General features: G+C 40.7%; 2 protein-coding genes and 1 long non-coding RNA gene across 3 annotated transcripts in view; all 3 read left to right on the plus strand.

The window, feature by feature from the left end:
- Window positions 1-22,825, plus strand: part of LOC126938967 (uncharacterized) — a 152,403-nt gene that overhangs the window by 71,816 nt on the left and 57,762 nt on the right. The gene's annotated exons all lie outside the window — the stretch shown is intronic.
- The window catches only part of LOC126938912 (leucine-rich repeat-containing protein 37A3-like), a 110,268-nt gene that overhangs the window by 2,221 nt on the left and 85,222 nt on the right, over window positions 1-22,825 (plus strand). The gene's annotated exons all lie outside the window — the stretch shown is intronic.
- Window positions 19,665-20,725, plus strand: LOC126938941 (40S ribosomal protein SA-like). Its single transcript, XM_050763746.1, has one exon. The coding sequence runs from the start codon at window positions 19,765-19,767 to the stop codon at window positions 20,650-20,652; it is 888 nt and encodes a 295-aa protein (XP_050619703.1). The 5' UTR covers window positions 19,665-19,764; the 3' UTR covers window positions 20,653-20,725.

Genomic DNA, 22,825 nt, shown 5'->3' on the forward strand with positions numbered 1-22,825 from the left:
TTGTGCATATGCTGACTTAAATTACAATTTGTAGCTAGGTGTCCTTTAAAAAAATGTGTTTACTTTTGATACTTTTGTGACATTTTTTCTTTTTTGGAGAAGGAGTTTTGCTCTTAGTGCCGGGGCTGGAGTGCAATGGTACGATCTCGGCTCACTGCAGCCTCCGCCTCCCAAATTTAAGCAGTTCTCCTGCCTCAGCCTCCCAAGTTGCTGGGATTACAGGCATGCACCATCACGCCTAATTTTGTATTTTTAGTAGAGACGGGGTTTCTCCATGTTAGTCAGGCTGGTCTCGAACTCCCGGCATCAGGTGATCCGTCCGCCTCAGCCTCCCAAAGTGCTGGGATTGCAGGCGTCAGCCACCATGCCCGGCCTGACATTTTTTTTTATTTTTTATTTTTTTTTGAGACGGAGTCTCGCTCTGTCGCCCAGGCTGGGGTGCAGTGGCCAGATCTCAGCTCACTACAAGCTCCGCCTCCCGGGTTCACGCCATTCTCCTGCCTCAGCTTCCCGAGCAGCTGGGACTACAGGCGCCCGCCACCTCGCCAGGCTAGTTTTTTGTATTTTGTAGTAGAGACGGAGTTTCACCGTGTTAGCCAGGATGGTCTCGATCTCCTGACCTCGTGATCCGCCCGTCTCGGCCTCCCAAAGTGCTGGGATTACAGGCTTGAGCCACTGCGCCCAGCCCTATTTTGTTTTTTTTTAATGACACTTGCAGCCTACTGTGTGTCTACTTGTCCTATCCGTATTTGAAATGATTATCTCTGTAGAGACAGTATTGAGCTTATTCCCCTGCAGCTCCTGTAACAGTGTTTCGCTCATAGCCGCTGCTCATCAAAGGTTGGTTGGATAAATTATTGTTAGTAGATGAGAACTTGTAATAGATGAAGTTTTGATAATTCTACAGTGGGTGTCATAACCCCTAAATATTTTGGATTTAGGGAACTAAAAATTGTTCTAATTGGTTTTTGTTTTTTGTTGTTGTTATTCTTTTCTAATTGGGTTTTAATGGACAATTTGATCAGTGAATGTTTTTATTTTTATTATTTATTTATTTATTTGAGACGGAGTCTCGCTCTGTTGTCCAGGTTGGAGTACAATGGCACGCACGATCTTGGCTGTCTGCAATCTTCGCCTCCCGAGTTCAAGCAATTCTCCTGCCTCAGCCTCCCGAGTTGCTGGGACTATAGGCACACACCGCCACGCCCAGCTAATTTTTTGTGTTTTAGTAGGGATGGGGTTTCACTGTGTTGCCCAGGCTGTTCTCAAACTCCTGAACTCAGGCAATCCGCCCTCCTCGGCCTCCTAAAGTACTAGGATTACAGGCGTGAGCCACCTCGCCCAGCCCAGTGCATGTTTTTCATTGCAAGAGTTACTTTGTTTTTGAGTTGCTGTTTCATATTGCTTGCCAGGCATTTTCCTTTATTGTCTGTGATGTTAATTTGGATGTTTTACCTTTTGCAGCACATTATTTCTTAAGATTATGGTAAAATGGATGTGACTTTTTTTCCTTATTTCTTCTAAAAACAAAATGGGGTACATGTGCAAAACGTTCAGGTTTGTTGCATAGGTATACGTGTGCCATGGTGGACTGATACACCTATTGACCTGCCCTCTAAGTTCCCTTCTCTTGCCCCCTACCCCCCAAGATGTGAGTGATGTTTTGAGTTCTAAACTTTTAGAACATGCCCACTTGCCTCGAATGAGTAACAGCACGTGACAGTGAGTTGTTTAGGCTCAGTACTAGTTTCAATGGTTTTATAGTCTGTACTTCTTGGGTGGAGGGCTGTCAGGTAAATGTGTAGATGGAAGAATGGTTTAAGATATATGAATAACACATAAAGAAGTATGACTGATGAATTTGAATCCTGTTGTACTGCAAAGGCTGAAAGAGGAATTTACTTTATTGGTAATTTAGGGTAATTTGATTAATTTTTATAGTTTATAGTGTTGGCTTACTTACTGGCATTTGACATTCCTAACATAAGAAATCACCCACTCCTAGTATAAGAAATAACTCAGTATTTTGTGGCTAATATAACTTAATGCAATGACTTTAGTTGATATTACTAAAGTCATGCAAAGTTTATTTATTGAAGATTGTTTTCCTTTTATGGAAAAAATGTAAGGATGACAACTGTTTAGTGTAAAATTGAAATCACCTAGGGTTGCTTAAGCTGAAGGCATATGGCTGAATAATGCTTTGATTAATTTATTTGTACTTTTTAAATTTAGAATTATTTCAGCCTATAGGTTTTATGACATTGCCAATATAATGAGAAGGATTGTGTAGGAAGTGTTTTCAGTAGGCATTTGGTGAAGTTCTGACAGCACTTTGAAATTAAGCATTTGCTAATTTTAAGAAATTGTATTTAAAACAGAATGTTGTGTTTCAGTCTCAAGTCTTGTGTGAGACTTCTGAGAATACTTACCTGGAATTTTAAAACTTGGAACCTCTGATGACTTCATAAAACAAAAGTCCTGGTGTTATCCTGAGAGAGTTAGTGATTTATGTCCTCTAAGGATTGTGACAGTGGAGATCAGTGGCAGAGATGCCATGAGTGAACCATAGATTTACCTCAAACAGAATTTATCACTGCTTTAACAATATTATTCCCACCAGTGTCAACTTAATATCTTTTCAGTATAATTTCTGATTGCTACAGGCGTGGTACAAAGTGCAGTGGGCATTTAAAGGAGGGAGAGATTATATACCCTGTTTAAGGGGATTGGTGTGGGCATAGGCTTCCTGGATGGGCATGTGGAGGGTAAGGACAGGCAGATTGAAGGAGGGAGGGGGAGGGAGCAGGAGGAGTAGCAGGCACTTGTTGTAAAGTGTGGGCAGTCTCAAGTAACTCGGTTTAACAAGAGCCTGAGAGTGTGAATAGGAAATAAACCAAAGCTCCCTTGTATGCCGTGTTGGGCAGTACCTAGAGGATCAGGCTATAGCAACTGTGCTTTCCCCCTCATCTGTAGAATAAGGATTGGGCTAGATCGTGATCCTCAGACCTTTTCCCTCCTGAACACCCCGAGGAGATATGCTGTATTCCCAGCAGCACCATGCACAAACATGAAACAGAACCACATCAAATCACAGAGATGCTGTTGAACCACTGGTGTAGCCTTTCTCCCAAACTGAGAGAATTACTAGGGAAGTGGCCTGAAACTCTCTCTCTCTTTCAAATCTATTTCAAATCTTTAACTTTGGGTATGGGATGATCGGAAGATCTTGAAAGAGTGGGGTGTGATTTCAGAGGGATGCCACGAAGTTTAGCATAGCTTCTGTTCTGCAGGATGGATTGACAAGGACGAGATAGCTGATGGGTTTTGTAGTCCTGAATGGAAGATCAGTCCAGGAGGTACTTTAGAGTTCTTCAGGCCTTGACACATAGAGTGTAGAGAGAGGAATGCATCACCTATGCCTCCCTAAGAATGGTAGTACTTTCAGTAACAATAGGGAGGTCAAGATTATAAGGGAAATTAATGACATCTGTTTTCAGGTATCAGTACCTCAAGAGGTTAAACATGGGAATTAAAATGAGAGCCAAAAGGGTTTTGAAAAAGTTAGGCAACATGATTTGTGAGTAGTAGAGAGGCGTGTCCTAGTTATGCAGTAATAAATAGTCTTGCATACAGTTCGTGCTTTTCTATTGTGCTCATGCATGGGCGTGTTTGGAAGTTTGTATTGAAACATGCATATAAAAGGACTGGGCATGTTAAGACCAGGAGCTCTGGTCTCTTCTGTTAGGTCCTCCTTTCCTCAGTCCTCAAGACCCCGTGTCTTCCCTTTGACTAAAGACCCGTAATGGTGGAGACATGGGGGTGAGAGTAGTAGTCAGGGTGGGCAGGTGGTAATCTGGGTAAGGCAGGAGCAAATCCTAGCTGATGCCCTTTTCCCTTCCTGCTCCTTAGCCAGGCTCGAATCCCGCTTCCTGGGAGATCTTCCCTGAGTCCTGTTGCGCACCTTGTTCTTCCTTCTCTTTGAGTGCCTGTTGACAGTGGCTATGATCTCAGCACTAGCTTAACACTGACACTAATTATTCTAATTTTTTTTTCTTTTGAGACGGAGTCTCACTCTGTCACCCAGGCTGGAGTGCAGTGACACAATCTCGGCTCACTGCAACCTCCACCTCCCAGGTTCAAGCGAATCCCCTGCCTCAGCCCTCTGAGTGGCTGGAACTACAAGCGCCTACCACTACACCCGGCTAATTTTTGTACTTTTTAATAGAGACAGGGTTTTACCGTATTGGCCAGGCTGGTCTTGAACTCCTGACCTCGTGATCCACCTGCCTCGGCTTCCCGAAGTGCTGGGATTATAGGCAGGAGCCACCACGCCCGGCCTCTAATTTTTTTCATGCTTTTGGTTCTTTAACATAAGCATCAGGAGGCAGCATGTTTCTTAACTTAAAAAAAAAAAAGCACTTTAAAAGATCGAAAGTGACCATATGGAAAGAATTAAAATGCATGTAATTAAATATAATGTTTTAATTGTTTTGTCTGCTGGCATATATCTAAAATTTTTATGTTTTTCTAGATAGTTATTTTCAAATATTTTGTGATTGTCACATTTTAAAAACAGTGACAGTAATAGTTAACATTTACTGAACATCTTTTAAATTGCAGAATGATTTTCAAGCAATATTTATGAAAATTCAGTTTTTAAAAGGTAACAGCTTTATGGAGATATAATTTACATACTGTAAAATGTAACCCTTGTAAAGTATATAATTTAGGTTTTTTTTAGTATATTGACAGAGTTGTGCAACCATTAACATACCTAATCCAGCACGTTTTTATGCCCCTGCAAAAGAAGTCCATACCTATAGCAGTCACTCCCTGTTCTTCACCTCCCTCCTGCTCACCCCCTGGCAACCACTAATCTACTTTCATTCTCTGTTGATTTGTCTCTTACGGACATTACTTATTAAGTGGAATAATACAATGTATGGCTTCTGTCATTTAGCCTAATGTTTTCAAGGTTTATGCATATCTTAGCATGTATCAGTACTATATTTGAATAACACTTCATTGTATGGCTATACCACTTTTTTTTTTTTTAAATGGAGGCAGGGTCTTGCAGTGTTGCCCAGGCTGACCTGAAACTCCTGGGCCCAGGCTCCCTGCCTCAGCCTTCCAGCCTCCAGAGTAGCTAGGGTTACAGGCACACACCTCTGTGCCCAGAGACCATGTTTTGCTTATCCATTTCGTAAGTTCATGGACACTTTAACTGTTTCCACTTTTTGGCTATTACGAATAATGCTGCTGAGCACATTCGTGTACATTTATCTATACATATGTTTTCATTTCTCTTAGGTAGATAACTACGATTATTTGCTGAATTATTGCAAATTAAATTTTAATTTCTCTTTTTTTTTTTTTGACACAAAGTCTCACTCTGTCACCCAGACTGGAGTACAGCGGCATGACCATGGCTCACTGCAACCTCTGCCTCCTGGGTTCAAGCAATTCTCCTGCCTCAGCCTCCTGAGTAGCTGGGACTACAGGTGTGTGCCACCACGCCTGGCTAATTTTTGTAATTTTAGTAGAAGGGGATTTCACCGTGTTGGCCAGGCTGGTCTTGAACTTCTGACCTCAAGTGATCCACCCACTTTGGCCTCCCAAAGTGCTGGGATTACAGGTGTGAGCTACCGCGCCTGGCAGAAAATAATTCAGGAGTTAGAATGAATCCTTGATGATAGATTGGTTAGGCTGGGATATGGTGAGGGGGAGAAAAGGAGTCATGGATGAACTGACTTCTAAATCTCCTGTTAGAAATGCTTGCTCCCCAGTGCTGTAAAGAAATAGCACTTGAACATAAATGTAATTGATTTAGTAAGGCCATTATTACTTCCTGCAGAAAGGGTACACTCGCTAGCAGTTTTGCCACGAGAATACACTGAACAAAGAAGACAGGGTTATTTATAAACTGAAGCGTCTACCCTACTGCTGTGTCTGGTTTCCTTTGACTGGAACGGGACCTCATATTCTGTATTTGTCCCTATTGGCTAGTAACTTAGAACTTTTAAAAGAGGCAAAGGTAGAGGGGAACAAAGGAAGAAGTAACTTATGGAATGTTGAGAAAGGTAGAAACACTTTTAAATAAGGAAGAGGAGGCGAGGTGTGGTAGCTCATGCTTGTAATCCCCCCACTTTGGGAGGCCGAGTTGAGCAGATCACCTGAGGTTGGGAGTTTGAGACCAGCCTGACTAACATGGAGAAACCTCACCTCTACTAAGAATACAAAATTAGCTGGGCATAGTGGTACTTGCCTGTAATCCCACCTCCTCAGGGGGCTGAGGCAGGAGAATCACTTGAACCTGGGCGGTGGAGGTTGTGGTGAGCCAAGATCATGCCATCGCACTCCAGCCTGAGCAACAAGAGCGAAATTCCATCTCAAAAAAATAAATAAAATAAAATAAAATAAGATAAAATAAATAAAATAAAATGGAACAGGCTATGACCTAATGCTTGCTTGGACCACTATAAGCATGCCAGGGCAAATACTTAGGCTACATTGTGGGAGCTAAGAACATAAAGCACATTGATTTTTTTATTACGGCTAGCAGATATTTAAGAATGTTAGCACAGGTCTTCGAATAAATTTTGCTTCTAAGAGAAGTTACTATTTATTCCTAATTAGACAGGGAGGAAAATCTTTGAAGAGGAACCTCTACTTTACTTTTTACATCTCCCTTATTTCTTTTTTCCTTATTCACTCCTTATTTCTTCTTTTCATCTCAACTTGATATAGTAATATTGATTTCTTTGTAGTTCCCACACACCTAACTCCTAGTCACCCATCCATCACCTTCTCCAGCCTGCCGTCTCTGATCACCATTCCCTGTACCCCCAGGTGGGGCTGAGTTCCTTTGGTTCCCACCCCCTTAACCTCCAGGACCATGTGCATTAATTGTTTTAGTTTCCAAATATTTGGGGATTTTTTAGGTATCTTCCTGTTACTGATTTCTAATTTCATTTCATTTTGTTCAGAGAGCATACTTTGTATGACTTTAATTTTGCAAAACATTTTTAGAGGTTTGTTTTGTACCCCAAAATTTTATCAGTCTAAGGAATGTTCCATATGTAGTTGAAAAGAATTTTGTATTCTGCTTTTGTTAGGTGGAGTATTGCATGAATATCAATTAGGTCAAGTTTGTTGATAGTGTTATTAAGATCTGTCTTTCTACTTGTTCTGTTGATCACTGAGAGAAGTGTTGAAGTCAACAGCTATTGTGAAGGATTTGTCTGTTTCTCCTTGAAGTTCTCGCAATCTTCATGTATTTTGAGGCTCTGTATTCATGTATTTTGAGGCTTCTTCCTAAAGTCCATACACCTTTAGGAAGGATTGTTTTATCCTCTTAATTACTTAACCCCTTTATCTATATCTTTGTCTGTTAAGACGTGGAACTGAAATGGCCTGTTAATGATCTGGCCCTTCCTTCATTACACCTTACTTTGGGCAGGGAATGTCCCATTCAGTCTCTGTAGTGCCTGGTTAAATCTCTTGAATGCAGTAGGCAGCACAGGTAATTGTGGAACTGAATGTTGAGTCAAAACCTGTGGATTGTTTTCACCCTCTGTACTGTCCAGTATGGTAGCTACTAGACAAATGTGGAGAGTTAAATTAATTAAAACTAAGTAGGCCAGGCGTGGTGGCTCACACGTGTAGTCTCAATACTTTGGGAGGCTGAGGTGGGAAGTCACTTGAGGCAGCAGTTCAAGACCAGCCTGAGCAACAGGGTTTTGTAAAAACCCTGTCCTCACAAAAGAATTAAAATAGTTGGGCATAGGATGGCGTGCCTGTAGTCCTACCTATTTGGGAGGCTGAGGTGGGAGGATTACTTGAGGCCAGGAGTTTGAGGCTGTAGTCATCTATGGACTATGCCACCACACACTAACCTGGGTGACAGAATGAGAACCCATATCTTAAAAAAAAAAAAATTAAGTAAAATGAAAACTTCGGTTTCTCCAGTGGCACCAGCTATTATATGTTCATTTCAAGTGCTCTGTATTCACGTGTATTGCACCACACAAATGTAGAGCATTTGGGGCATTTCCTATCATTGCAGAAAGTTCGCCTGGACTCATTGTAGGCAGTCTGCCTCTGTTAGACCAGTGAGAATTTACCTAACATCTCTTTTTTTTCTAGCCTTGTATTTGCCCTAAATCCTGCACAGCTTGGGTAGCCCCAGCGATCTGGCTGAGTGAGGTCCTCCTTTGTGGAGACTCTGGGCCCCGCGTTATTTGTGTATGTGATGGTATCGCATTTCTGCAATAAGATTTGGGGTCATGTGTGAGATGACTTTCCATTATTTGTTGTTCTTTGTGGTAGGGTGAAGAGGCAGTCAGTTAACACATAATTAGAAAATCTGCCACAGTCCTGGTAAAATTAAGCTAAGAGTCATATATATAGGCCAGAAGGGAAGGAAGGATTAGGATTCAGAGACTTTTGGTTGAGAAATTAAATTTGATAACTCAGAGAATTTCAGTGTTATAAAAGTGTAAATGTTGATATGCAAACTGAATTGTGAGATGTTAGTATGTCCTAGTGTGTCTGGATTCTCCTATATAAAACCTGTTTCTCAGGAGTCACTGGTCAAATTATTTATCTATGGAACCCCCTGAGATTTGCTAAGAAAGTTATGCTTAGACTCCTCTCTATTTATGGATATGTTCTGTAATTCACACACTTGGGAAACGGCATGGCCATGTGATTCATACAAAATGGCAACATTCAGTAGGTGCAGTTTATATGTTTTACTAGAAATACGGCTTCTTGCTCGATTTCAGAATGTTCATAGTGCCTCTTTTGAGGTCTGTGTGTGTATTTTATTTATGGAAGTTAAAAAGTATTTCAGAAATGCATATATTAATCTGTGTGGAATTTCTCTTGTCCTTGGACCAAGAAGCGGTCCAACACTTTTTTTTTTTTTTTTTTTTTTTTTTTTTTTTTTTTTTTTGAGACAGAGTCTCGCTGTGTCACCCAGGCTGGAGTGCAGTGGCGCGATCTCGGCTCACTGCAAGCTCCGCCTCCCGGGTTCACGCCATTCTCCTGCCTCAGCCTCCGAGTAGCTGGGACTACAGGCGCCCGCCACCACGCCCGGCTAGTTTTTTTTTGTATTTTTAGTAGAGACGGGGTTTCACCATGTTAGCCAGGATGGTCTCGATCTCCTGACCTCGTGATCCACCTGCCTCGGCCTCCCAAAGTGCTGGGATTACAGGCTTGAGCCACCGCGCCCGGCCGGCGGTCCAACACTTAAAACAGTGAATAACATCTTAGCCCATCCTAAAACAATCCTTCCTAAAGGTTTATGAACTTAATAACAAAGCCTCAAAATACATGAGGACTCGTAGAACTCCAAGGAGAACCAGACACATCCTTAACAATATTGTAGACTTCAGCACTCTTCTTACAGTAATCGAGAGAACAAGTAGATAGAAAGAAAGTGCACTTTTCCCTGTTTCTGTAGACATCAAAATTATTTCACACACTTCTGAAAGTCTCATTCAGTAAGTTACTCATGTCTCCACCTTATGACTGTACTGTGCTTTCAAAGTGCTGTGCAAAGAATAAAAAGTTTTAAAGTGACTTTACTGTAATTTCAGATACATATTTGAACTTTTGAGTCTGAATTATCCAGGTGAAATGCATTGGATCTCTGATCCTCTGTAAACTGGGAAGATTACCTTCTTCCAGGTATGCTGGTTGTCCTTAACTGCCTTAATGGCATGAGTTGTGAATCTTCTCTGTCTCAGAAGAAACCTAACAGTGGAGATTGTTTATGGCAAGGGTCACAAATTTACATGCTCAGAAGGTTAGGACCCTCTGTAAGGTAAAGACATGAAGTGCCCCCTTCTTTATTAACACATAACTGCATTTGCTGATAATATTTATTTGCCTAGAATTCAGGCCCTTTTTGCTGTTACAGACAGTGCTGTCCTAAATGTGCTAGAGAAGTATCTTTAGTCACTTAAGCTGGTGTTTCTGTAGGGTAGGTTCCTAGGAGTGGGACTGGATTGTTGGGTTACAGTCTGTGCCATTTAGAAGACTGAACCAGATTATACTCTCAGCATCTGTTTGTTTTTAAACCTTCCCTAGTCTGTGCTTACGTGTTTTTTTGTTTTTGTTTTTGTTTTTGTTTTTTTGAGATGGAATCTCACTCTGTCACCCAGGCTGGAATACAGTGGTGTGATCTGGGCTCCTGCAACCTCCACCTCCCTGGTTCAAGCAGTTCTCCTGCCTCAGCCTCCCGAGTAGCTTGGATTACAGGCGCATGCCACCATGCCCGGCTTATTTTTTTGTATTTTTGGTAGAGACAGGGTTTCACCATGTTGGCCAGACTGGTCTCAAACTCCTAACCTCAGGCAGTCCGCCCGCCTGGGCCTCCCAAAGTGCTGGGATTACAGGCGTGAGCCACTGCGCCTGGCCTATGTGGTTTTTAAAGTTACTTTTTCTAGAATCTACTAAGGTTTACTCAGACCTTTAGCAGGTGTTGGATAGTTACTAGGCCCAAAGTCCTCTTCTCATGAATTTATTGGCAAATACACTCACTTGCGATGTGATAGGAGACTCTGAGGTTTACCTCCCAAACAGCAGGATGTCTGTTCTCAGAATTTCCTGGCCAAGTGGTAGAAAGTACCATGGAAATGGAGTCTTCATTGCTTCTTACTTAACTTGAGTTTGGACCATAGAGAAGCCATTCTTCTGTGGACCTCAGTTTACTCACCTGTACAGTGTAGGATGGACTAGATTATCTAATGGTCAGGGGATTGGCAGACTTGTTCTTAGGGTACCAATTAGTAAATGTTTTAGGTTTTGCAGGCCACCTGGCTCTGTCACAGCTGCTCAGCTCTGCCCTTGTAGGATGAAAGCAGCCATAGACAATAAGTAGACAAATGAGTGTGGCTGTGTTCTAATAAAACTTTATTTACAAAAACAGGCTGTGGCTGGCCATAGATTTTTCACCCCATTTTTGAGCTCTTGACATTCATTTATTCATTAGTCTGTGATTTTGATAATTAGTTTAGGAAAAAAGCTTTGACTTTCATAAATAATGCTTCTGGAAATCTAGTAAAACCTTTAAATTTTATTTTTGCTTTTTCTCTTTATCGGGAAAGTAATGTAGAAAATTCAGAAAACCCAGAACATTAATATTTTGGTTCCTCTCATTAGGTAACCATCTTTAGGTGAACATGTGTACATACATACTTTTTTTTTCTTTCTTTCTTTTGAGCAGGAGTCTCACTCTGTTACCCAGGCCACCCAGTGGCGTGATCTCGGCTCACTGCAACCTCCACCTCGTAGGTTCAAGCGATTCTCCTGCCTCAGCCTCCCGAGTAGCTGGGACTACAGGTGCTCGCTGCCACACTCAGCTAATTTTTTGTATTTTTTAGTAGAGATGGGGTTTCACCATGTTGCCCAGGCGATGTCGAACTCCTGAGCTCAGGCAATCCGCCAGCCTCAGCCTCCCAAAGTGTTGGGATTATAGGCGTGAGCCACTGCACCCGGCACATGTGTATGTACATACTTTTTACAAAATTGGGCGAAGTATAATTTATTTGCTAAATATTTTCACCTATGCCATGAAATCTCATTTTATCTTTAATTTGTCTATAAAAATACCTGCTCTCCTAGGGGGCTTCTAGTTGAAAACTCATTAATTTAAACTTAATTTTGAATTCAGCCACCTATTCTTTTTTTCTATTTGTTTCTTGTAGCTTTTGCTTTGATTGGAATAACTTTATCTAGGAATAAAGTTGTATCATCTGCAAACATGAATCATATACACATCTGATATTCTTATTATATCTCCTTCTTCTCTTCAAATTACATTGCCTCTATCGTTGATGGGAACCTGGGTAATAAAAAAAAAAAAGGGAAAAACAGTGCATTCCCTACCACCACCTCCACCACAGTATCACGTGTTAGTTATAATGATAGGCATCTAGTGCCATCCCGGTTCAGCGGAGCTGATGCAGATATGTAATGGTTAGCTGTTGGTTTGAGGCCTTTAATATTTGAGTGTATTTGCCTGTTTCAATTGCTTTTGTAAGTTTTTTTTTTTTTAAATCAGATATGGCTATTATATTTTGTCAAATGCCACCTTAGCATCTTTTAAGATGATCATATAGTTTTTCTCCTGCTTGCTACATATTAATTACAGTAGTGTATATTCATAGAATCATATTAGTAGATCTTATATTGATTCACCCTTACATTCTTGCAGTGAACCTCTCTTGATCACATTATTTTTTCATGTACTGTTGGACTTTTATTTATTTATTTATTTATTTTTGAGATGGAGTTTCGCTCTTGTTGCCCATGGTGGAGCGCAATGGCGCGATCTCAGCTCACCACAACCTCTGCCTCCTGGGTTCGAGCGATTCTTCTGTCTCAGCCTCCTGAGTGGCTGGGATTACAGGCGCCTGCCACTACGCCTGGCTCACTTTTAATGTTTTTGGTAGAGACAGGGTTTCACCATGTTGGCCAGGCTGATCTTGAACTCCTGACCTCAGGTAATCTGCCGGCCTCGGCCTCCCAAAGTGCTGGGATTACAGGCGTGAGCCACCACGCCCGGCCTGTTTGACTATTAAAAAGGTATCTTAATTTTTTAATAAAATAGTTTATACATGTACAGTGCATAATGTATTTGTGATTCATCTATGTTGTTGTGTCAGTAGTTTCTTTATTGCTGAGTAGCAGTCCCTTACATTGAGTGTATCACAGTGCATTTATCTGCCCAATAGTTGAATATTTCAGTTATTTCTAGTTTTTGGGAGCTATGAATAAAGCTGCCCTAAACATTTCCATAATGTTTTTTGTATGAACACAATACTTGTTTCTCATGAGTAAATACCTAGGAGTATGATTTCTGGGTTGTATGTTTATAAGAAACTGCCAAAACTGTTTTCCAAAGTAGCTGTACCATTTTGCATTCTTACCTGCAAATGTGTGAAGAGTTCTAGTTGCCCTGTGTCCTCCCTGGCACTTGACATCGTCAGTTTTTGTTGTTTTATTTTTAGCCACCTTAATAAGTATATGGTGGTAGCTCCTTCTGCTTTTAATTTGCTTGTCCCTAATGACTGATGGTTCTGAGTCTCTTTTTATGTGCATCTTTTTATTTGCCTTCTGTATATTATTGTTTATGGAAAAATACTGAAATCTTTTTTTTTTTTCTTTTTCCGAGATAGAGTCTTGCTCTGTTGCCCAGGCTGGAGAACAGTGGCACAGTCACCACTCACTGCAGCCTCCACCTTCTGGGCTCAAGCCATCCTCCCACCTCTCAGCCTCCCAAGTAGCTGGGATTGCAAGTGCGCACATCCACACCTGGCTAGTTTTTTTTTTTTTTTTTTTTTTTTTTTTTTTTTTTTTTTTTAAATAGAGATGGGGTTTTGATATGTTGCCCAGACTGATTTTGAACTCCTGGGCTTAAGCGATCCGCCTGCCTCGGCCTCCAAAAGTGCTGAGATTACAGGCATGAGCTGCCATGCCTGGCCAAGATACCAGAATCTTCAAGATGTTTAATTGGGTTGCTTTCTTTATTGTTATTCTACTTTTTTATATATATATATATATATATATATATTTTTTTTTTTTTTTTTTTTTTTTTAGACAGAGTCTCGCTCTTTCACCCACGCTGGAATGCAGTGGCATAATCTTGGCTTGCTGCAGCCTATCATTCCCCCCGACCCTGGGCTCAAGGTAATCCTCCCACCTCAGCCTCCCAAGTAGTTGGGACCACAGGTGCATGCCACCATGTCTGGTTAATTTTTGTATTTTTAATGGAGATGGGGTTTTGCTATGTTGCCCAGGCTGGTCTTGAACTCCTGAGCTCAAGCAATCTGCCTGCTTTGGCCTCCCAAAGTGCTGGGATTACAGGCATTAACCACCATGCCTGGCCATTTTCTTATTATTGGCTAGTAAAAGTTCTTTATATATTTTGGATAAAAGTGTTTTGTTAGGCTGTGTGATGTTCATATATTTTCTCCCCATCTGTGCCTTGTGTTTCATTGTCTTAGCAGTGTCTTTTTCCCAGAGCATAAGTTTTAAATTTTAATGAAGTCTGATTTACCACATTTTTTTCTTACACATTTCATGTTCATCTGACAACTCTGCCTGACCCAGACCTTGCCAGACTTTTTCTGTAAAAGGTCAGATAGTAAATATTTCAGGCTTGCTGTCCCTGTTGCAACTCTGCCATTGTAGCAATGAAAGCAGTCAGCTGTTCCAATAAAACTTTTTGAACACTGCAGTTTGAATTTCACATAATTTTCAGATTATCAGTTATATTGTTATTCTTTTGATTATTACAAAAACAGGTAGTGGATTGGCCATGGTTTGCTGATTCCAGGCCTGACTAACCCAAGTTCACAAAGATTTTCCTCTTTGATTTTGTTGTGGTTGCTGTTGTTCCACACCTTCTTTTTTCACTGTTTCCTTAAGGTAGAGTGTACATATTTATAAGGGTACATGTAATATTTTGATAGATTCATACAATGTGTAATGATCAAATCAGGTTAATTAGGCTATCCATCATCTCAGATGTTTATCCTTTTTTTTGTATTGGGAGCATAACAAATGTTCTAGCTATTTTAAAATATGCACTAAGTTATTGTTGACTGTAGTCACCCTACTGTGCAAACAAAAGCTAAAACTTATTCCATCTGACTGAGTTTTTATGCCCATGAATCAACTTGTCTTCATCCCTACCTGCTTCCCAGCCCCTGGTAACCATCATTCTACTGACTATCTCCATGACATCAACTTCTTAATCTCTCATACATGAATGAGAATATGTGATACTTGTCTATCTGTCCTTGGCCTATTTCACTTAACATAATGTCCTCCAGGTTTTATTTTCCAAACCTCAAGCTTTATAGATGAAGGTTTTCACTTTTTTTTTTTTTTTTGAGACGAAGTCTTGCTCTGTCACCTAGGCTGTAGTGCAGTGGCACAATCTCGGCTTGGTGCAGCCTCCGCCTCCCAGGTTCAAGCGATTCTCCTGCCTCAGCCTCCCAAGTAGCTGGGACTACAGGCGCCTACCATCATGCCTGGCTAGTTTTTGTATTTTTAGTAGAGACGGGGTTTCATCGTGTTAGCCAGTCAGTTCTTGAACCCCTGACCTCGTGATCCACCTGCCTAGCCTCCCAAAGTGCTGGGATTACAGATGTGAGCCACCACGCCCGGCCTGGATTCACTTTTTTAATGGCTGAATAATATCCTATTGTGCATATATACCTCATTTTCTTTGATTTTTCTTTCTTTATTTTTAAATAGAGACGAGGTCTCACTGTATTGCCCAGGGTGGGCTTGAACTTTTGGGCTCAAGCAATCCTCCTGCCTTGGCCTCCCAAACTGCTGGGATTCCAGGCTAAACCGTTGTGCTCCTTTATGCTTTTTTTTTTTTTGAGACGAAATCTTGCTCTGTTGCCCAGGCTGGAGTGCAGTGGCACGAGCTTGGCTCACTGCAACCTCCACCTACTGGGTTGAAATGATTCTTCTGCCTCAGCCTGCCGAGTAGCTGGGATTACAGGTGCCCACCACCACACCTAGCTAATTTTGGGTTTTTAGTAGAGGTGGGGTTTCACCATGTTGTCCAGGCTGGTCTGGAACTCCTGACCTCAGATGATTCACCTGCCTTGGCCTCCCAAAGTGCTGGGATTACAGGCATGAGCCACAGCTCCCAGCCCCTTTGTGCACTTTTAAAAACATATCTTAGAATTTGTGATACGTGTTTTATTTTCATTTTCATTTGGGTCACAATATTATAAAATTTCTATTATGACTTACTCTTTGACCCATGATTTGTTTTAAAACATACTGTTTAATTTTCAAACATTTAGGGATTTCCCAGACGTCTTCGTTGTTGGTTTCTAATTTAATTCCATTATGGTTAGAGAACATACTTGGTATGATGAATTAAAAAAAAAAAATTAGAGGTTTGTATATGGCCTGAAACATGGTTTGTTTAGGTAAATGTTCAGTTTGTAATAGGAAAGACGCTGCTGTTAGGTAAAGTGTTTCATAAATAATAATTAGGTCAAGTTGGTTGATCATGTTAAAGTCTTCTGTATCCTTGCTGATTTCCTGTCTGCTTGTTCTAGTGATTACTGATAAAGGAGTGTTGAAGTCTACAACGATTGTTATGGGTTTGTTCTCTTTCTCCTTGAAATTCTGTCTGTTTACACATCCTGTATTTTGAGGCCCTGTTACTAGATGCAGAAACATTTACAGGTTTGTCCTCTTGATTATTTGACACCTTTATCACTCTGAAATAACCTTTATTTCTGGCAGTAATCATTATATTAAAAACCATTATTTGGCCAGGCATGGTGGCTCACGCCTATAATCCCAGCACTTTGGGAGGCCAAGGCGGGTGGATCATCTGAGGTCAGGAGTTTGAGACCAGACCGGCCAACATGGTGAAACCCTATCTCTTCTAAAAATAGAAAAACAGCCTGGCACGGTGGCATACATCTGTAGTCCCAGCTACTCAGAAGGTTGAGGCAAGAGAATCACTTGAATCCAGGAGGTGGATATTGCAGTGAGCCGAGATCATACCACTGTACCCCAGCCTGGGAAGCAGAGCAAGACTCCATCTCTAAATAAATACATACATACATAAATACAGGCTGGGTGCTGTGCCTCACGCCTGTAATCCCAGCACTTTGGGAGGCCGAGGCGGGTGAATCACCTGAGGTCAGGAGTTCGAGACTATCCTGGCTAAGATGGTGAAACACTGTCCCTACTAAAAATACAAAAATTAGCCAGGCATGGTGGTGAGCACCTGTAATGCCAACTACTTGGGAGGCTGAGGCAGGAGAATTGCTTGAAGCCGGGAGGCAGAGGTTGCAGTGAGCCGAGTTTGTGCCACTGCACTCTAGCCTGGGTAACAGAGCAAGACTCCGTCTTAGAAAAACAAAAAACAAACAAACAAAAAACCATCATTTAATACTAATATAAAATTAGTGTTTTATATTAGTAATATAATACTGTTTTTGACTAGTGTTAGAATGACATATTTTTCTCTACCCTTTTGCTTTTAATCTATATATCATGACATTCATTACTTTTTAATTTGTAAAAATAAAGATGGGGATTTGCCATGTTGCCCAGGTTGGTCTTCAATTCCTGGGCTCAAGCCACCTGCCCACCTCAGCCTCCCAAAATGCTGGGATTATAAGCATGAGCCACCATACCTGGCCATATCATTATATTTTCAAATGGTTTCTTGTTTTTTTAATTTTTCTTTTAAATGTAATCTGACAGCGTCTTTTAATTAATGTGTTTTGGACCATTTACATTTAATATGATTGATAATGACTGGATTTAGGTTTCCTATTTTATTATTTGTTTTCTGATTATCTCTTTTTTGGGGGGTTTCTTCTGTTTCTTTTTTCTGCCTACTTTTGGATTAAATGAATATTTTTTAGTGTTATGTTTTATTAAATGGCTTTTGGTCATATCTGTGCTATGTTTTTGCTGTAGGAATTACAAAATATATACCTAACCTACCTACTTAGAGTTACCATTTTACCTCTAAATAAAACGTAAAAGTATTACAACCATTTAGGTTTCTTTATTCTAACCCCCTCCCTTATCATTGTATATATATGTGTGTGTGTGTGTATAAATCCATATACACTTTCAATGACATATAGATATGTATCTATACTTTCAATGTATATCTACATGCATACATTGTATATGTATGTAGACATATATCTACATACCTTGAAAGATATATATCTACATACATATACAATGCATGTATGATACCTCTGGCCACTACATCCTTCTTAAATTTCCTGTTGCCACTCATGACCCAATTTCCTTGACCAGTTATTCCTCCTTCAAACATCCCTCTTACATGTGATAGTCCTCAGCATTTAGTTTCCCCAACTTTCCCCTAATTATCAGTTGACTCAATTACCACCAAAATATCAATGACTTCTAGATCCATTTTCCTACCTAGACCTCTCTTCGAAACTCCAGTTATGTATTTCCAACTGCCTTTGTTGTCCCCAATAAACTCCGCATTGTAGGAAATAAAAAGGAGTTACAAAAGTTTAGGTTCAAAGCAAAATTTAAAAACTCATAAATGAGACAAAGATTTAGTGATGATAAAGGCTATGGTCCACAATGAAGATATAAAAGTAATGAACCTTTCTGTAAAACATGTATGTGGTAGAACCGGTCCCCAACTTTAAGCCTTTCAGTGATTCAAGTAATTGCAGAACATCTTTAAAGTACTAAGAGAAATGTCCATCCAGAATTCTATATCCAGCAAAAATACACTTCAACAATTAAGGCAAAAAGAAAAAGAAAAAAGACATTTCGGATGAAGAAAATCTAAGAGAATGTGTTGTCAGAAGTTCTACTCTAAAATAAATGTATAAGAAGGTCTTTAGGCCAAAGGAAAATTATACCAGTGGTAATACTAGAACTTCAGAGATAAAGAAAGAGCAGCGGAAATGGTATCTGGGAAAATTTTAAAACACAAATGGTTGTTTCTCCTCTTACTCTTTAAAATATGTATAGTGGTTGAAAGCAAAAGTGAAAACACTGGTGAGACTTTCAATGTATGTAGATATATATATGTGTGTATATATACACACACACTTATATCTATATACATGTAGAGGTAATAATGGTAGTTATTTTATGGAGCCGATCTGAGGATAAAATGAGATAATGCGCTTTAAAGTGCTTAGCACAATGTCTGGCAAATAGAAAGCACTGTATAGGCCAGGCATGGTGGCTCACGCCTGTAATCCCAGCACTTTGAGAGGCCTAGGCGGATTGATCACTTGAGGTCAGGAATTTGAGACCAGCCTAGCTAACATGGTGAGACCCCATCTCTACTAAAAATATAAAAATTAGCCGGGGGTGGTGGTGGGCTCCTGTAATCCCAGCTACTTGGGAGTGAGGCAGGCGAGTGGTTTGAACCTGGGAGGTAGAGGTTGCAGTGAGCCAAGATTGCGCCACTGCACTCCAGCCTGGGCGACAGAGCGAAACTCGGTCTCAAAAAAAAAAAAGAAAGCACCTATAAAAGCCAGCTGGTGATTTTTATATTATTACTGACACAGAAGATAGGGATTGGGGGGCAAAGGGAATGTACTCAAAGAACATAGCCTTGTTCATTAATAACGTTAATACTAGACTGGGACACTATGCTACATTAGAAGGTGAATCCTTGTTACATTTGACAAATAAGTTTCATCATTTTTAAAAGCTTTAAATGCGTCACAGATTATTTATTCTTGATATGCCATTCATGGTTTATAGATATGTAATAGCAGATTAAATAATTAGATTTTATTAGTTCTGGAGTATTAAATTCTGCTGGAAATGAACTTCCCCCTTCCCTATACCAAAACTGAGTGAGGCCTCTTTTTCTCAGATACCAGTTAGAAATAAGGGGACAATGTTACACTTTTTCCTTCTAGAAACACACATTGTATAGAGAGTTGTCTTTTGAAGTCTAGAAGTCTGAAAACACTATAATTTTTTTTTTATAATTAATACAATAAATGTATTGGTCAACTCTGAAAAATCTACAATGGTTTCTGAGATTTAATCTCGGCATGACTTTACCCCTGCATCTCTGCCCTCGGCAGGTAGTTTTGTTTATGGGTGTCATTGGTTGAACAAATATTGTTTTAGTTGCTACAATAAATAAAACATCTTTTCCGCGCTACCTACAGAGGGGTCCATACGGCATTGTTCTGGATTCCCGTCGTAACTTAAAGGGAAACTTTCACAATGTCCGGAGCCCTTGATGTCCTGCAAATGAAGGAGGAGGATGTCCTTAAGTTCCTTGCAGCAGGAACCCACTTAGGTGGCACCAATCTTGACTTCCAGATGGAGCAGTACATCTATAAAAGGAAAAGTGATGGCATCTACATCATAAATCTGAAGAGGACCTGGGAGAAGATTCTGCTGGCGGCTCGTGCCATTGTTGCCATTGAAAACCCTGCTGATGTCAGTGTTATATCCTCCAGGAATACTGGCCAGAGGGCCGTGCTGAAGTTTGCTGCTGCCACTGGAGCCACTCCAATTGCTGGCCGCTTCACTCCTGGAACCTTCACTAACCAGATCCAGGCAGCCTTCCGGGAGCCACGGCTTCTTGTGGTTACTGACCCCAGGGCTGACCACCAGCCTCTCACGGAGGCATCTTATGTTAACCTGCCTACCATTGCTCTGTGTAACACAGATTCTCCTCTGCGCTATGTGGACATTGCCATCCCATGCAACAACAAGGTAGCTCACTCAGTGGGTTTGATGTGGTGGATGCTGGCTCGGGAAGTTCTGCGCATGCGTGGCACCATTTCCCGTGAACACCCATGGGAGGTCATGCCTGATCTCTACTTCTACAGAGATCCTGAAGATATTGAAAAAGAAGAGCAGGCTGCTGCTGAAAAGGCAGTGACCAAGGAGGAATTTCAGGGTGAATGGACTGCTCCAGCTCCTGAGTTCACTGCTACTCAGCCTGAGGTTGCAGACTGGTCTGAAGGTGTGCAGGTGCCCTCTGTGCCTATTCAGCAGTTCCCTACTGAAGACTGGAGTGCTCAGCCTGCCACGGAAGACTGGTCTGCAGCTCCCACTGCTCAGGCCACTGAATGGGTAGGAGCAACCACTGAATGGTCTTAAGCTGTTCTTGCACGGGCTCTTAAGCAACATGGAAAAATGGTTGATAGAAAATAAACATCAGTTTCTAAAAAAATAAAAAATAAAAATAAATAAAACATGATCTGTGCTCTAAAGGAGTCAACAAATGAGCCAGGGGGGCATCAGTAATTGCCGGTAATATAATCGTGCTCGCGCTGTCGTGGAGGACCATACAGAGTATCAGAAGCACAGTGCCAGGAGGCACAGCAAAGGGTAGTAGAGGTGACATTTGAGCCCGGCCTTGAAAACTGTCTAGGATTTCTTAGAATTTCAGCAAAGTAAGGTAATTTCTGTCTAAAATATACAGGCAAACTTTTTATTAAAAATATGAGAAATTAATTAACAGATTATGACCACGATGCAGATTTAAAACCCAAGGCATAATGAGTGCCGTTGACCAGTTCATCCAAACAGTTCAGAGAAGAGAACATCCATATAGATCCTTCTTGTGTTGCAGAATACAAAGGAGCAGAAAATTTTGCCTCAGTAACTGCCAGGATCATTCTAATTAAAGTACCTGTACATTGTAATATAATTCCTCCATTAAGGTAATAACCGATCAGGTGGTCCAGAGTCTGTGTCATTCAGTCAAGAAAGTCACTCCCTTAACCTAGACTGTGCTGGAAATTCATTGACAAATTTTGTTCTTTGCTTCTCCATTTGTCTTCAGAATTCATGCAGACCACTTGACTTCGTTAGCATTTTCTTTTGTAGGCATATATTAATGTATTTGGTTAAGCTTCGGCTTCCATTTGCATCAATCCTATTGTAATTATTGCCTCCTGAGGCATCGTTTTGCTTCCCTTGCATGAGTTTCCAAAACCCTACTTTCTACTTTGTAAGGAGAGTATCCATTTTCTTTAAAGCAGTGGTTTTCAAACTTGCCTGCATATCAGAATTATTTGGGGAGAAGGATAAAAATACAGATTACTGAGCTTCACCTGGGATTCTGTAAATTTGGGTTGCATTTGAGATTACTTTGAACAATTTACCGATGATTTTTGCTTCTCCTCCACTTCAGTTTTAGGAAGGACTGTTTCAAGGCAGCTTTTCAAACTTTAATGACCATATAAATCACCTGAAGATTGTGAGAAACTGCAGATCCTAATTTAGCAGCCCTGGGTTCAGGCCTGAGATTCTGAAGTTCTCTCAAACGTGATAATATCAATCCCTTGTTGAGCAGAAAGGTTTTTTTTTTTTTTTCCAATATCTTCATGGCATTCAATGAGTAGCAGAGTTTGAAGGTAACTTCTGGAATTTCATCGAATGTGTATGAATTTTTACTCATCTGGATCTTAGGGGAAATAACCCATCCAGTTATAGGGAGGGAGGACCTTTAATAACGAAGCCAAATGTGTAGGTTTTCTCTCTCTCCCTAGTGTGCAGAGGTATCCCTTGCACAAACTCAAAACTTCTTAGACCAAAAGCATTATAGCTCTAGTTTGCCTTAAAGGAAGTTGTATTGTCTATAGAGCATGTGGGTCATTTTCTGCCAAAAAAAATATTCAAATGTTTTCACTCTGAAGCTTTGTTCATTGTATCTGGTGGAATTCCGGTTATCAGTGAGTAGACACCTAGCTGTGCTTCTAATGTGAACTGTCTACTAGCCCCGTGGTCTCTATTTTGGATTTGAACTTACTTCGACCCCACACCTGATGCCTTTCCATTTAGTCATATTGTGATTCAACATTTTTGTTTCCACATTTTTTATTTCCTATGTTATTATTCCTTAGTTCCCATCTGTAAGATCATAAAGTCCTTTGACCCAAACACAGTTGATATTTCATACATATGTTAAAAACTGAGCTGTGAGACCAGACATGGTGACTCACACCTGAAATCTCAGCACTTTGGGAGACCAAGACAGAAGGATCAGTTCAAGCCAGGAGTTTGAGATCAGCCTGGGCAACAAAGTGGGACCATGTCTCTAAAAAAGAGAATTAGCTGGGCACAGGGGAGTAGTCCCTGTTACTCTGGAGGCTGAGGCAGGAAGATCACTTGAGCCCGGGAATTCCAGGCTGCAGTGAGCTCCGATAGTGTCACTGCATTCCAGCTTGGGTGCAGAGTGAGACCCTGTCTCCAAAAAAAAAAAAAAAAAAGAAAGAAAAAATCCAAGGGTATAATGAGGGAACTTCCAGGAAAATGCTCTTATTTT

The sequence above is a fragment of the Macaca thibetana genome, chromosome 16, assembly GCF_024542745.1.
Source record: "Macaca thibetana thibetana isolate TM-01 chromosome 16, ASM2454274v1, whole genome shotgun sequence".
NCBI classification, from domain to species: Eukaryota; Metazoa; Chordata; class Mammalia; order Primates; family Cercopithecidae; genus Macaca; species Macaca thibetana.